A 15,699-nucleotide genomic window follows, 5' to 3' on the forward strand; every position below is an offset into this window, starting at 1 on the left:
GTGTTTTTTCTGAAACTCGTCGAAACTAAATCTGCAATATTTATCGACGTTAAAGGAAAACAATTGTGTGTTTTGAGGTGCCCAAAAAATGAATTAAGTAATTATAATGCTTCAGAGTTTTGACTCAATTCTTGGACAGGCTTTTATAATTTATATAAGCGTTTATTGAAGAAGCGATTTGTAATGACATTAAAAAGATTTTTCAACTCTACGTATATTTTTTGAAGTTATAACAAACTGTTGTAAAGTATGTTCAAAGCTTTTTTTAACCGTTAAATCTATTTAACGTTAAATCTAAATAACTTTGGTTCTAACCAAAGTTATTTAATTTAAAGTGTTCAAAAAATTTGTTCGTAACTAGTTTTAAAACACGTGTTTACGTTGTCATTTTTGTGTATGTGTAATTATGATTTAATTATATTACGTATTACGTACTATTATTATATTTCTTACAAGTTTTTTTTTGCTATTTTTTTAGGTATTATTTCAATATTATTCTAAGAATATGTTTTAACAGCGTTTTTATTTATTCTAATAAAATCTAGTATTTATTTGCAATAAAAATTTGATATTCTTTTTTGCATTAAATAAGAGTTGTATTAGCAAAGCATACTTTCTAGTCTCCCGGTTGATCTATTTCCGCTAAATTCAGTCGTAAATGTAATTCGGAATTCAGTCGACAACCAGACGCGAGCGGTAGCACTTGCTGGCGGGATTTTAAAAGGAATGAACACAATTTCTAACTTTATTTTGCATAAATATGCTTTAATTTTATATTTTTTATGTAACATCTTTGAATAAATATCATTTTTAACACATACCATTGTAAATAATTTGGTATTTTAGCTTACATTTCAAAATATCTCGACTTATGCTTGTGGTCACATTGTGTTACCACACCGGCTGCAAAGGGATTATTCAGCACAGTCTTTTAAGAGTTAAAAAACTCGCCCTCATTATCGTCCTTAGTTTGACCCTGGACATTGCCATAAAACAATAAATATTTCCATAGAATTTTCAATAGCTTTGTCCCACTCTGTTTCATTGAAATATAATGTATCTTTCGACTTATTTTTTAAATCTACCTACACTTAAGATTATTTATTTATTTATATAAATGAACATTACACTGTATAATATTTACAAGTCTGAAGTTGCCCATTAGAGGATGAAAGCGCTAATTGGTCAAATAAATGTACCAAAAGTTTTTACAAACAATTTTTTTCATATAAGTTAGTCATAACAATATTAAGAAGAATAATAAAAAAAAACAATAAATGCTTTAAAAAATAAAATTGTTCTATCATAACAATATTAAGAAGAATAATAAAAAAAAACAATAAATGCTTTAAAAAATAAAAGAAGACATATTGTATATAGTAACAAACATAATATAGAGAATAATATTGCAAATTAAAATAATTAGAAAAAAAGTGTAATACGAGCTTTATGGACAGAAACTGACAAATAGATGTGAACACGGAGGTAACTAACCATTTGACTGCCGTGGCAGCCATTCTTAAAGGATAACAGGCATAATGGAAGGTGCATCCGAGGTATGATTTATTACCCGTCATTGACGAGAAGTATTGCGAATATTACCTTGTCTCTCTTGTATCTACAATCTCTATGCATATATGATTTTGGAAAATATGAAGATTAATTTTAAGTTATCAAAAACCGGTCAGTTGGCTCCTAACTCATTATGCGCCGTATTTTTCGCACTTTTTTACGCTGAAAATTCAACCGAAAATTAGGGCGCGTCTTATGGTCCGATGCGTATTATGCCAAAAAAATTTTTTTTCTGAAGATTGATAGTTACGTTTTGGGATGCGTTTTATATTCCGATGCGTCTTGTCGTCCGCAAAATACGGTATTATTTATTTTTGCACAACAACAGGCCAGGAGGCCCAATTACAGCAGCGAACACCTAGGCTTAAAAAAATCTCTTTGAATTTTTGTGTTCTCACCGTGAATCGAACCCGGAACCTTTCGTGCGTGAGTCGAGCGTCTTAACCACTACACAACGGACGCCGCTTATGTTCCTAAGTGCGAATTCATCATAAGCATACCCATCTGAACCAAATGGTACATAAGGCACTGTATTGGTACACCAAATGTAACATAAGTAATCATATCATAAAATCATAATACTTAATTTATATTCAGTTATTTCATTATTTATACTGTATTTTTTCATATTGTGGGTACTTTAAAACTCGTATATGCCCGTTAAAAATAAATATTTAAGTTAAATTTCTTATAGTACATACCTAAATACAGATTTTAATCTAAATTAAATGCCTCATGTAGGACATTTCATGTAACTCCTAATATCAAAATTATACATTTTTCTTTTACATTTCGTGTTTTTAAAAACTAATTAAAGATATATTTTTGATAATGTGAAATCTTACCACTTCGAAAAAGGCGGAATTCTTTTACACTAAACGGCGACAAGACGCAACTGTTGCATATGCACCGTTCCACTAAGCGTCGTAAAACCAAACTAAAAACTCGAGAACTTGACACAAGGGACGCAATACAATACCAATCCATACTTATGTAAACATTAATGAACGTACTATTGATGGAATTATTAGCATTAGCATGGTGAATTAACACTAAATTTACAATAGCAATTAATAGCTACTACTTAAGTATTATACGTGCTATTCACGGTACTTAGTGTTTTGAATTGAAATTATTAAAACTTAATACAACTTACCACTTACCTTACTTGACCCCTACCGCTGAACTGTACGAAAAAATGCCAGTTTCAAATAAAATACTTGGCGAAAATTGAGACGGTAAAAATAGTATACAAATTAGCATTGGAAAACATGCGAGACGATGACTTAAGATTAATCAAAAATGCAGACATACTCAAATATAATACCAGACAATTACAACAACTGCCATATTGAGAAAACAACGACAAATACAAGACGGTCTAAAATACTATACAATGGACGTAAACACTACATTGACTTACCCGACTACTTGAAAAATTATACTGGACACAGATTAAAAATTAAGATTAACTCTAGAAAGACTGTGGTAAATAATTGATTTGCGCGCGATGATGTAATATTGTATTAACAAAGCAAAAAACGGAATATTCTTAAGTTCAAATATTTAAAATAAAAATAATATGGATACAAACTATTAAATAATTCCATATCCGTATTTTTTTTAAAACAAACATATAATTTAAGCACTGTTAAAGCAAAATAAATTAAAAATCATCAATACGCCCGTCATCTTACATACGTGTATCCCCCATCACTCTCAATGACCAACTGAATCTCTTTCACACAAACACCGGCCACGGGACTGCGTCTCTATCTTCCTTGTTATGAGTTCTATCTTCGCGTTCTCTCTTATACAGATTGATTGTATTGGCGTTACATACTTTCTTCGCGTACGAAAGATAAACACTTTTTGTATTAAAACCCAGCACAGTTATACAAATTTTACTTTCCAAATCTGGTGTGAAAATGTCCATTTGAAGATAACAAAAAACGACTTCATCATTAAAAAAAATAAGAGAGATATATCAAGTCTTGTATTGTATGTAGATTAGTGTGACATCACAGCCACACAAGAGTTAAAAAGCATATGATTTATTAACCAGACGAGAAATAACATGACTTGAACTTATAGTTAATAAGAATTCAAGGTAGCAAATTGAAAATGGAAGATAATATTATTATTAAACAATATCCATTCCGAGAAGATAAAATTGTAGCATTATTGTTACAACTGAAATACAAATTATTATGGGTGGGAAAAATAATTACACAAATTATTATAAGCAATACGTTGAAAAGGTACAATATGAACTTAACGGGTTTTTAAAATTGTAAATAAATAAATTTACGAAGTTAAAACAGAACGAATAAGTTAAATTTTGAAAGCTTTTTTCAATCGTATTTTTTTTGGTAGAAAAATATTCGATATAATTTAAAAAGCACTTATTTAAATAAAGGTAAACATCATTTTCCAATCAAATTCATTTATTATTAATTTTATCCAAATTGATAAATATTGTGATAATTTACAATTAATTTAGATGAAAACTATGAATACTAATGATGCAAGAAATAAAATAAACGTTTTCGTAATTTATTTTACCGCAAATTGCCGCGAACGCTAAAATAACAATTGAGTTAATAATTAATATTCCTGTGTGGAAAAATAGCATTTAAATGCTGCGACATGTATCAGTAGTGTAAAAAAACAATGTTTAACAATTGCAATAGCATGTCACACGCCAATATGCTTCGCATGCTAATGAATTTAGATAAAAATAGCAAAAATTGTCGTCAGTAGTACTTACATGCTTACAACCTCCGCTAGTTATTGGCGGGGCGGAAGGTGGTGGGGTGGCGGGGTGGGCAGAGGGGGGAATTTTCTCTTTTTCCATCACCGCAGTCCCCGCGCCAGCACTCGCAGCCGTCTCTTTCCCTCGCTGATTTTTCTTCTTTGGCCTGACAATGTGGGCCTCCATCCAAATGCGAAACTTACTTCCGAACATTTTCAAATTATTGGTAGTCTTTTGTTTATCGCTTTTTCTTTGTTTCTGTTTTCGTCCAATCTCATGATCATGGCGCTGGCCTTAGAGTTTATCTTGTATTGGAAGTGACGAAGTCTGAAGCGAGTCAGTTGCCATCTGAAGATGGCTATGTCCATATGCCAATGTCATATCCGAATGATCCTGCGAAGTAAAAAAATACTGTTAATAATCGATTATTGATAAATCTTATCTAAGATTACCAAACATAAGGTCTTGGGGTTCAGCACCCTAAGGAACATAGTCAAGAGCTATCCACTTATGACTATATCACTAGTCGGACTAATCATACATTATGGCTGTTTTCACACCACTGAAAAAATCCAACAGGCACGATAAAATAACGGAGCGAGATATTTTTTCGGGATGAAAAACGATGAATTATGACTAGTCAGCTCTCCGGCTATCCCTATGCAAAATCACACCGATCGGTCGCTTTATTGCGACGTGAAAGAAACGCAAAGAAACAGACAAACACACTCGAGCCTTTATTTATTTTATAAATTTTCACGCCCATAAAGCTTTTACATATATAGACGTTTTATAAAACATGAGTATATGAACAACATAAAATTAAAAAAATACAATATAAAGAAAAAAAATATAGGAACAGTGTCGAATCGAATCGGGTTGTGGTCCCGTGGTAGTATTGTGGACTCGCGGGCCAAAGATTCGAGGTTCAAATCCCCTCTACCACAACTCGATTTCCATTTTTCCATCACAAGTTATTTACGACTTTCAGGAAATGGTATGAAAATTTAAATATTTCAGTAAATAATAAGAACTCGTAAATAAGAAGTATTTCGCTTTCTTTAAAAAAAAAAGTGTTAAGAAGTATAGTTGGTATAAAAATAAAAATAAAAAGATGAGCGTATAAACGACATAAATTTAAAAAAATATAATATAAGGAAATAAAATATAGAACTGTGTTTAGAAGTTTAGTTGGTTAAAATAAGCTAATGAAATGCAGTTTAAGGTTTAAAGCATCTAGGTACATAATGTTATAAAATACAATATAATAATTATATTAATATAGCCAGTATGGAAGTATGGATTACTGTTTACAAATGTTTGTTAGGAAATTTAAATCAGTACACGAGAATTATAATATGCCTACCTACTAAAATAGTATTTAAAATAAAGTTACGAGTGATTTACGAGTTAGGTGTGTTCAGCATAAAAATAATGTTTTATTGGTAACATTATTTATACAACATAAGATAAAATTCGTATCCTTTGAATGTTTTTGAGTATTTGGTTTCCCCCAACTACAGATAAAACAAAAATCTAAGGCCCTTAAAATACAGCTCAAAAACTTTTCCGAAGATGGCAGATAGTCGCAGTGAAGTGCGTAAAAAAACCTCGGAAAGCTCCCACAGTGTAATTTTTCATCCGATTTCCCCACAAAACATCCAAAGTGTGAATAAAGACTTACATAGGAAACTATTCATCACGGGGAGTGCGGTAAACACGGAACACGGGGGTAGGGGAATCCGCGGGTAATATGGAATAGGGGACTCAAATATTGATACAAAAATGTGAGGGAAAGCAATGCATATGAAAAAAGCTCGCACTCTCTGACGGAAGACGTAAAAATCACATTTCATCCCCGTTTTATTACACGCTTCCAAATGGCAAAACATAAACAAGATTTTTTGTTACCAAATCAAAATAAATAACCAATGGTATTTTATACCTTCAAAAGCACACCTCATTAAGGAACTTAGTACGTTATGGATGTTTTAAAAATCATTCATACATATCGCACCCCTGGAAGCGGTAAGTCTCGATTGGCCGTTTTGCGAGAGGTAAAAAAAAACTTTTTTATTAATTATAATGCCGAGTATTTTTTATGGTATTTACTCATTTGACCGTTAAAACGTGAGAAAATACTGTACCATCATAATTATGTATGTGTTCTTCTCAAAATTTTACTCAATTGATTTCAAAGAATACTGAAGTTTGTGGTTTATCTCGTTAAAAAAATCAAAGAGATACGCGAGTGTTCTCCGAAAAGAAAAATTGTGGTTAAGTTGCATTAACCCAAAATAGACCGTTTTGATTTACGACAGTGTACTTCTGGGGGTGCGATATATTATTTGAAAAACATGTAAAATGTAGCACGTTTGATAGTTATTCATGAATAAGAAAGTTACTTATCATTTATTTATTTATTTTATATAAATCCTGTGCGGCGATGGCCATTATTTAAACAACTAAGAAAAACATCGACAATTTCTAACTAATCACAAGTTTTAAAAGATTTTCCTTCCAATATGAATTTGGATTTTGGATTTTGGAATTGCATGGGCGCAATTGTAAATTTTGATATGACGGAAGAACAATCAAAGCACTCAAAAACTTTAGTATCAAAACGATCTGTTTTTGACAGAACTGTTTCTAGTAAACACAATACCCACGTCTTTACATTCAAAATTTATACATGAATTCTGAATGAACGAGATAAATTTTTGTCAGATTAATATCATGTTAAATATATTTTTTTAGATTAATATCATGTTTTCATTAAACTTTTGTGCATTCCATTTTTCGACATGTATTTATTATTTATATTTTTCTATTATTATTTTGTATATTGTTTTGATTATTTTGTATATTGTTTTGATTAATTTGAATATTGTTTTAAAATGTTAATATCGGTTATCATACGAATTATTATGTAACTTTTCTGCATTCCATTTTTCGACATGTATAAATTTTTATTATTTATATTTTTCTATTGTAATTTTTATTATTTATATTTTTCTATTATAATTTTTAATATTTATATTATTATTTTGTATATTGTTTTAATATGTTAATAAATATTTGTGATTTATATATCGAAGAGTCCTGACTTAACACGGGACATAAAAAACATATAATTGTAAATATGATAAAATTGTGTATTTTGTGCATTAAATAAATAAATGTAAGAGATTACTTTAATAAGTAATCTAATCTAAAATAAATTTATCTAGTACATTCGGAATTCAATATTCATTTATAAAACAAGTTTATTACAGGTTAAAAGAAAACACGGTTTACGTATTATATTAATTATATTTAACCTTTTCCACTTAAATAAATTCGTTTTGCTGGCGGTTTTCATTTTGGGATGAGTTAGGTACGTTCGTGGTGCTAGAATTTATAATATAATTCCACGAACCGTAATGCGGCTTGCGTACGAAGTAACCATTAAAATTAATAGTGGACCATAATACTGAAAATCTAATCTGTAATACTAACCCAAATATTACAACCATAAAAAAGTCTTAATCTTGCTCTAAAATGTTATTGTTTGATGAAAAATACTTAGTTGATAAAATGGCGTTGATGTTTTTGATATACGAGTAAACAAATATGTAATTGTTGTATTTATGTAGTGTGCATGTAGTAGATAAAGTAATTGTTATTTTGTTAATAAACTATTGATTATTATTATTATTATTATTAATTAAAAATAATTTTGATTCGGTAAGGCGGGAATGATTTTTTATTTATTGCGTTAAAGGTCATAAAAATATATTGAAATTGTATATCCGTTGCGCGAAAGTTATTCGGCTATTTCGATGCAAAAAAATAGGCCGATCGGTAGCTTCGTTGCAATGAGAAAGAAACGGAAATACACTCTCGATTTGATAATATTAATTATGGGTTAAATGATATGTTTCCCAATTAAAATAAAATAAATATACAATAATATGCTGCGAGATATTGCATGGATCCATATACTTTGCGTGTTGTCCAGGTGCCCTTTGAAATATATTATGTTTATGTAATAATATTACATTTGTATTTTTGCTATTATTTAATTATGTGCGCGCTTCCCCCTTTCGTTATGTTGTATCCCAACTCAACGCAGGGCTCTTGGGCTTATATTTTTTGGAATATGTATGTATTAGTATGAATAAATAAATAAAAATGAGTAAAATAAATAATGTTCCAATTCCATGAGGTGTTTGTCCTGTGTTGAGTCGGAATATTTACTTAATAAAAATCAAATACAAGAAAAACTTTAAGACACCCAATTGACTTCTGTTGTATTAATCTTAAACAAGGGAATAATGTGATTCTCGTAATACTGTCGTAATATGATGAAGTTATAATTGCATTTGGGAAGACTCCGTACTGAATCACTTGGTGTGTTGTGTACATCCTTATAGTCCAGGGAGTTAAGCTCTAATGCGTTATGGTTTAATATGCAAATCCTGCTATGAAATAACACGGGGACTATGCGCTTGGTTTGAAGTGTTTGTGTTTTGCTTGTTCATCACAGCGAGGCTCGATCGTCTTGTTTTAACCCGATGTAGGGTATTGAGACTTTTTATTCCTGTAAATTTCAGCTTTCGTCGTTTTTTGTTAAAAAACGGGAGGCGTGTTATTAATGAATATTATTTTAGTTTTCAACGGGAACCTAGTTTTAAGAGAGGGAAATATAAAAAAAAACCTGGTCATTTACAGGGTTTATCCAGTAGTTTAATAGCGCTTGAATACGTACCTGCTCAGTGCCCTTTGCACCAAAAGGTATCTATAGTAAAGTTATCAGTCTTACGCTTTAGGTGCCAGTTTATCATGGTTAGAACAATATTAAGGCGTAAAACCACCTGGTTATGCGTGAATGTTTACTGCCATTTGTATATTTTGGCTATCGGCTTTACCTTGAGAAGTTGGAACCCGAGCAGCCTGGAAGTAACTACCGCATTGCATACTCAAAAATAAAACTGACAGCAAGATGTCTACTGTGACCACTGCATGATAAACTGAAAATAACGGCATCTTTTTACTTATCATTTAACATTTTTTATTCATATATATGTACATTACAAAATGGAATATCTTAATTCATACATATAGAAATAATTAGGTAAAATTAGGTATATATATTTTAAATAACACGTAAGTTTACATAATATTCAGAGAATAATATGTTAAAATAGGAAGAGAATCTTGTAACGAAAAACTCCCTCATAGACGTGAAAAATGTCAATGTCCAAAGTGATATTGTTCAATATAGAGATAGCCCTTCCAACAGGCATAACCATTGGCAGGTTGGTCCTGTATATTGGAATGTGAAACAGTCTATGCTGACGCTGTCTAAGGTAATTATCAGGAACATAAAAGCTCATGCTCCGAATAATTTCAGGGTTGTCAATAATACCGCGCAACAATCGAAAGAAATGCGTTGTTAAATACACATTCCTTCTAGTCTTCAAACTGCTGTAACCAAGCATACCCTGGAGGAACTCAGTGGAATAAAGCCATGGATAATATCCGCACTCCCTCATGTAGAGAAACCGAAGAAATTTCTTCTGAACCCTCTCAACCATAAGAGAGTAATTCAACTCACACGGTCCCCAAATCATCGAGCCACTCTCTCGAGTCTACTTCGCACCAACGAGTTATAAAGAATTCTCAGTACTCGTGTACTACCAAAAACCTCAGCAGTACGCAAGACGAATCCTAACATCTTCAATGAACTACTACAAACTGTTTCGATCTGATCATGAAATGTCAGGGAACTCACAAAAGTGATGCCTAGATCTTTAACCTTCGCAATCCGCATAAGATTCTGGTCATTCATTCTATAGCGGAAGAATAGCGTTTTGTGGGCTCTGGTGAAAGACATAACTGAGCATTTTGAAATATTGAACAATAATTTATTTCGTTTTCGATACGTTTATTATATCCGCTTGAAAAGAACAAAAATCATCCAAAGTTTTAACCCTAAAAAATAGCTTCAAGTCATCCGCAAATAATAAAAAAACGCGATTTGACTACAACTTCTTTAATATCATTGATAAAAATAGAGAACAGTAATGGACCCAGGTTGGATCCCTGGGGAACACCTGAGTAAGTATTCAAAATGTTTGATGCAAACAAGCCATGTGAAACGTATTGATTTCGGTTTCGGAGGTAGCTCGCCATTAATTTTTTTTTAATTTTTTTTTTATTTAAATCTTAAAATAGGGCACACATATCATACATATTGTTATGTGTGTTCTAATAATAACATTACAAATATATTTAATTTATAAATTGTTTAGCATTCCATCCGAGAAACCGATCTCACTCAGCTTGTTTAACGTAACATCATGATCGACTGTATCAAAGGCTTTGGCAAAGTCATTATATGAACAATCAACCTGATGTCCTGCATCTAATGCAGCCGTAATATAGTCTGTAAATATCATTAAATTTGTTTCAACCGAGCGACCCTTCCTGAACCCATGCTGTTCATCTATTATAAATGGCTCGACTCGAGAAGCGATGATTTTACTTATTAAAATTTCAAATACCTTAGCTGGCGCTGAAAGTACAGCTACAGGTCTATAGTTTTATACGGATGACTTAGAGCCACTCTTGTGTATAGGAGTAACTTTAGATATCTTCCAAATTTCTGGAAAGACTCCTGTGACAATTATGACCTTAATGACAAATTAAATAAAAAACAAAGCGGCCCCTTTAAAAAATCTACGCATCCTTTAAAAAAGAACGTCGGTAAAAAATCTGGGCCAAGAGAATTGGTATTATTCAATCTATATATGATCGTAGCTACGTCTTTCTCATCGATATTTGGAATAACAATAGATTGTGCACCGTTTTGCGTAGTACACCGCTTAGCAGCGTTAACGTCAAGAAGCGGAGGTTCACTACTGTATACATTTTTGAAGCGACCTGCGAACGCTTGCGCAATATCTGCGCCCCGAACAGTTCGATCACCCCATGTCATGGTGTCAATATTCCCACCGTTTGCCTTTTGAGATTTAATAAAATCCCAAAAACAATTTGTATTTTTGAGAATATTGTTTTCCATATTGGAAATAAATGACCGGTACGCTGATCGAATGTCACGTTTAACGCTAGATCTTAATCTACCAAACATTTCATAATCATTCTGACAGCCCGAAGCTTTCCATCTTTTATGGTAGGAATGCTTAACCTGAATATCCCTAATAATAGCCCCAGAAAACCACTTTGAATATCGCCTTCCTCCAGTTGTCTGAGACCTTCTAAGAAAACAAGAATCAAGTACTCCTTCAACAATACAATAAAAGTTTTGCACCGCCTCATTTACATTCAATGTGTCGTATACCTCATTCCAGTCGATACTGGCCATTAAAAAGCACAGCTGGTCAAAATTGCCCTTATTAAAGTTCCAGCCTCTCCAACTGACTGTGCCTTCCGTGGGAACTTCAGTTCGACGGGGACGATTAATCGACACACTGATACAAAATTCAAGCGCGGGATGATAATTGTCTTCTCTTGTTAGAGGTGACTATGACCGAAACACATCAACTTCTTTCCAAGCTTTAATACCCAAAGATACCAGATTTAGAAAGAAAAAACCGCATCATTCCCGTATATAATATCTGGTGGAACGAGGGGATCTCTTGAAACCGGTGAGTCAATCTCCATGCTATATTAAGTGGCAGTAAACGTTCTTAATAACGTGTGTGTTGGTTGACCTTGTCGGGCCATTTTGGATTAGTTCATGCGCTCTCTAGCTATCGAAGAAATAACTTTTGCGCCTCACACTCGCGTCATTACCACATTTTAATAATTAAACGATGAAACTCCTCAAGATGTCCCTTACCTGCTGATGCATTGCCTCCTTTTCAGCTTTCAAAGACAACAGCTGGAAGCGCGATGCAGAAGCCTGGGTGAAGATCTTTGCGTCTTCCCATCGGTGATAGGTAATAAAGAACTCACACGAGAAATAGTATCATACATGGTCAATATAGTGCAGGCAATTGGTAAAATAAACCAAAGTAGGGAACAAAATGCCGAACACACTTCTAGTGGAACGGAAGGCCTGTTGACTACTGTCAACAGGCCGGCCGAGTTTTAAGTGGTTTCCTCTCGACATGAGAAAATGCTGAGAATTTCCTGATTGGCTCACTTTAGAATAGACTTCCTGGTCCAAACAGTTTTGCTAAAATATAAACTGAAAAATCATATTTTTAAAATAAAAACCTCTTATATTATAAGCAAGGTAAAAAATAAAGCAACTCCCATATATTTTTTTTTTTAAAACACTTTTTAATAAAATATTTCATATTGATCTTGCCAGAAAATGAACCCGGGACCTCAAGCATTATAGGCCAATAGATTAACTACAACACGGCGAGGCGGACTTATTTTCACATAATTTAATTTCAAGAATATTTACCTAAAAGCAGTCATTGAGTCAAAATCACTTACTAAGGATTCTGGTTCTATTTCACACAAAATACTGTGTTTATCATCCGCCTGAACACGGACAAATATTCGTCCTCCGTTAAGCTTGCACATTAAAAACCTTTCTACCTTATTTGAGTAGCCTTGTCACACGATTAATTTGTTACATTTCTCCAATGTCTTACACGTGAAGCTTGGCGTCGCGACGCCGCCTCCGGCGTCAGTCTCACGGGACGAGCGTCGCCGGAAGTCGAGTAGTAATCTCCAGCGAACCGTTAAAGAGCACACCGGAAGTTGATACATTCTCATCTGATGTAAATAAAGTCCGCGATGATATGCTCTGTGATCGATTTCATTCATTTGTCGGAGTGGATACGTGTGGTATTTTTTAGTAAACAGATATTTAATAAAATATTAACTACGCACATGAAAAATATAATCTTCCTTGGCATTTTTCCGGTAGTTCCACCATCAGCTTCCCGCTGCTTAAAATATTTTATGCAATATACATTTTAGTTATAGTTGCTTATTAAATGTATTTAATTTTACAGATTTTTTATGTTCGAAGCATTTACTTTATGGTCAAACATTTTAAATTATGTTAGTAAATATTAGTATATAATCACTCACCGACTTTTTATGTCTACCGGTTTCGAGACGTACTTGTCTCCTCATCTCTACTCCAACATGCAAATACCAAAATATATTATTTGTATTTTGTAACATTATTTCTATACTATTTATACTATGGTGATGGTAAAGGTGATGTTATTTTTTAGTATTTTCATGTTGGTGTAGTGAGTGTCCTGACGAAGAGACAGGTACGTCTCTAAACCGGTAGACATAAAAAGTGGTTAAATACATTTATTTGGTATCATTATTTTTTTTAAATTTCAACATTAAATTTTTCTAATTTCTTAATTTTAAGTGTCATGAATATAATATTATATATTCATATTGTTCTTATTTATAAATACTTATAGTGTAAATCTGAGTCAAGTATAATTGATAAGATTAAGAAAGGGTCTCCGAGATGGTTTGGTAGAACGAATGGACGACGAAAGAATGGTAAAACAAGTATATATGGCGAAAATGAACGGTAAGGTGAGACGAGGACGACCAAGGAAGACGTGGCATGATCAGATAAACCAAAATCTTAAGTCTGGTCATGTCAAAAGCAGACAGAACTGAAGGGCATGTATGACAAGATGTATGAATGTGGAAGAAGCTAGGAATGTATGCCAGGATAGACGTGTGTGGCGGTCCATTCTCTCTGCCTACCCCTAGGGGGAAATGGCGTGATGGTAGTAGTAGTAGTAGCTCATATTTATATATACGTTGCTTTAGAATCGGTATTTTGTAAAGCTGCTAGGAATATTTTAATATCTCTGTTTATATCACGTCTGAAGAAATTTCTCCTTTCTCTTCCTTACTATATCCTCCTTTTCTCTTTCCTCTTTATTCCCCTTTCCTATTAAGTACTGTATTGATTCAATGTAATTTATTTACAAATACTATTATTTCTATTTTTGTACATCTTAAGTTTTTTATTAAATATTCTATATTTGAAACTTAGATGACATAAATAACACCTATATTTTATTGGTTGATAGGAAGAAATTGCCATTTGGCAATAAATAAAATAAAATATTTATTTTTTAGCGATATTAAATGTCAAGCATTAATTTATTCTTCTGTATTTTAAAAAGGTATGCGCTATTTTTTTATACAAATAAATGCCGTATTTCGGCACTGAAACTGAAATTTGTCTTTTAGTAATAAATTGTTTACCCTGTGTCCTGGCGAATGAAGACAACAGTCTTGTGGGTAAAAAAGAACGAGAACGATGGACGAGTGTTTTAAAATTGATGGCTACTTTAAGGTAAAAATCCTAAAAAAGGAAATGAGTGGAGATATGTATGTCCGCCTCGTAGCGTAGTATGAGAATATTATATAAAGGCGGGTATATTGCTTCAATACTGTACATTTATAAGATGTAGACAATATAATATATCGGTTTTAAAGCAAATATGATATGTTATTGAGTTTTGATAAGCTTTTATTAATAATAATTATTGTATACTATTATTGTTTTGCCCTTGTTTGTCTTTGCTAAATCGTTTTATGTTCTTTTTGTTCTGTTTTTTGCATTTATGTTTCTTCATGTAACTGTTGTAATTGGCTTAGGCCGTATATATATAATAAATAAATATTTATTTATTTATTCATTCAAAATTACAAAATTAAATATTTATGAACTTATTAAGGCTTTTTAGGCTATGCCCGTGTCAAGCCACAATAAATAACAATAAAAATACATAGTAAAATTAATTAGATCAAATTATAATGACATAGAATCACAATCTAGAAAAAAAGGTAAATGTAATAAATAATCGAATTCCAAAGAATACACTGCAAAAAAGATAATCAGAAATAATTTTTAAAATATAAATTATAAATATTAAGAATCACACATAATCAAATATACAAAATAGTGGTATCATTAAAATCAACAAAATAATAGTAAAATATAGTGGTATTGAAAAAAAAAAAAAATAAAAAAAAAAATATATATTTTTTTTAAATAAGAGCATCATAGCAGCAACAGAAAAAGAATATATATATATATAAAAGCATAATTGAAATGATAATTGAGTTATGTTTTCTAGAAATTCACTCAATTATAGTATGAAATATAAGAAATAGGAGCAATAAATCATATGCCAAATAATATTACTAAATAAATATTTGTTGTCAGTAAAATTCGTTAATCAAACACAAGTTCAAGTAAGAAAGGTCTTTAAAACAGCTTTTAATAGTATAAAACATTATGTAATTATTTGAATTATATATTTAACACTTAAAAGCTACTGACTAAACAATACAATTATTACACTTATTTGTTTATAAATTTGTATAAACCACTTTAATTATTTTTTTTA

At 31.8% G+C, this 15,699-nt stretch overlaps 1 protein-coding gene across 1 annotated transcript in view; it reads right to left on the minus strand.

Annotated features, from left to right (window-relative positions):
* Positions 1-15,699, minus strand: part of LOC148276245 (uncharacterized) — a 111,522-nt gene that overhangs the window by 18,504 nt on the left and 77,319 nt on the right. Inside the window, exon 2 of the mRNA XM_088234538.1 lies at positions 4,343-4,720. Within this exon, the coding sequence (XP_088090664.1) occupies positions 4,343-4,540 (198 nt within the window). The 5' untranslated portion in view covers positions 4,541-4,720. The remainder of the gene's footprint in view (positions 1-4,342; positions 4,721-15,699) is intronic.

This window comes from Micrasema longulum, unplaced genomic scaffold, assembly GCF_059751315.1.
Source record: "Micrasema longulum isolate JH-2025_06_02 unplaced genomic scaffold, ASM5975131v1 h1tg001255l, whole genome shotgun sequence".
In the NCBI taxonomy this organism is placed as follows: Eukaryota; Metazoa; Arthropoda; class Insecta; order Trichoptera; family Brachycentridae; genus Micrasema; species Micrasema longulum.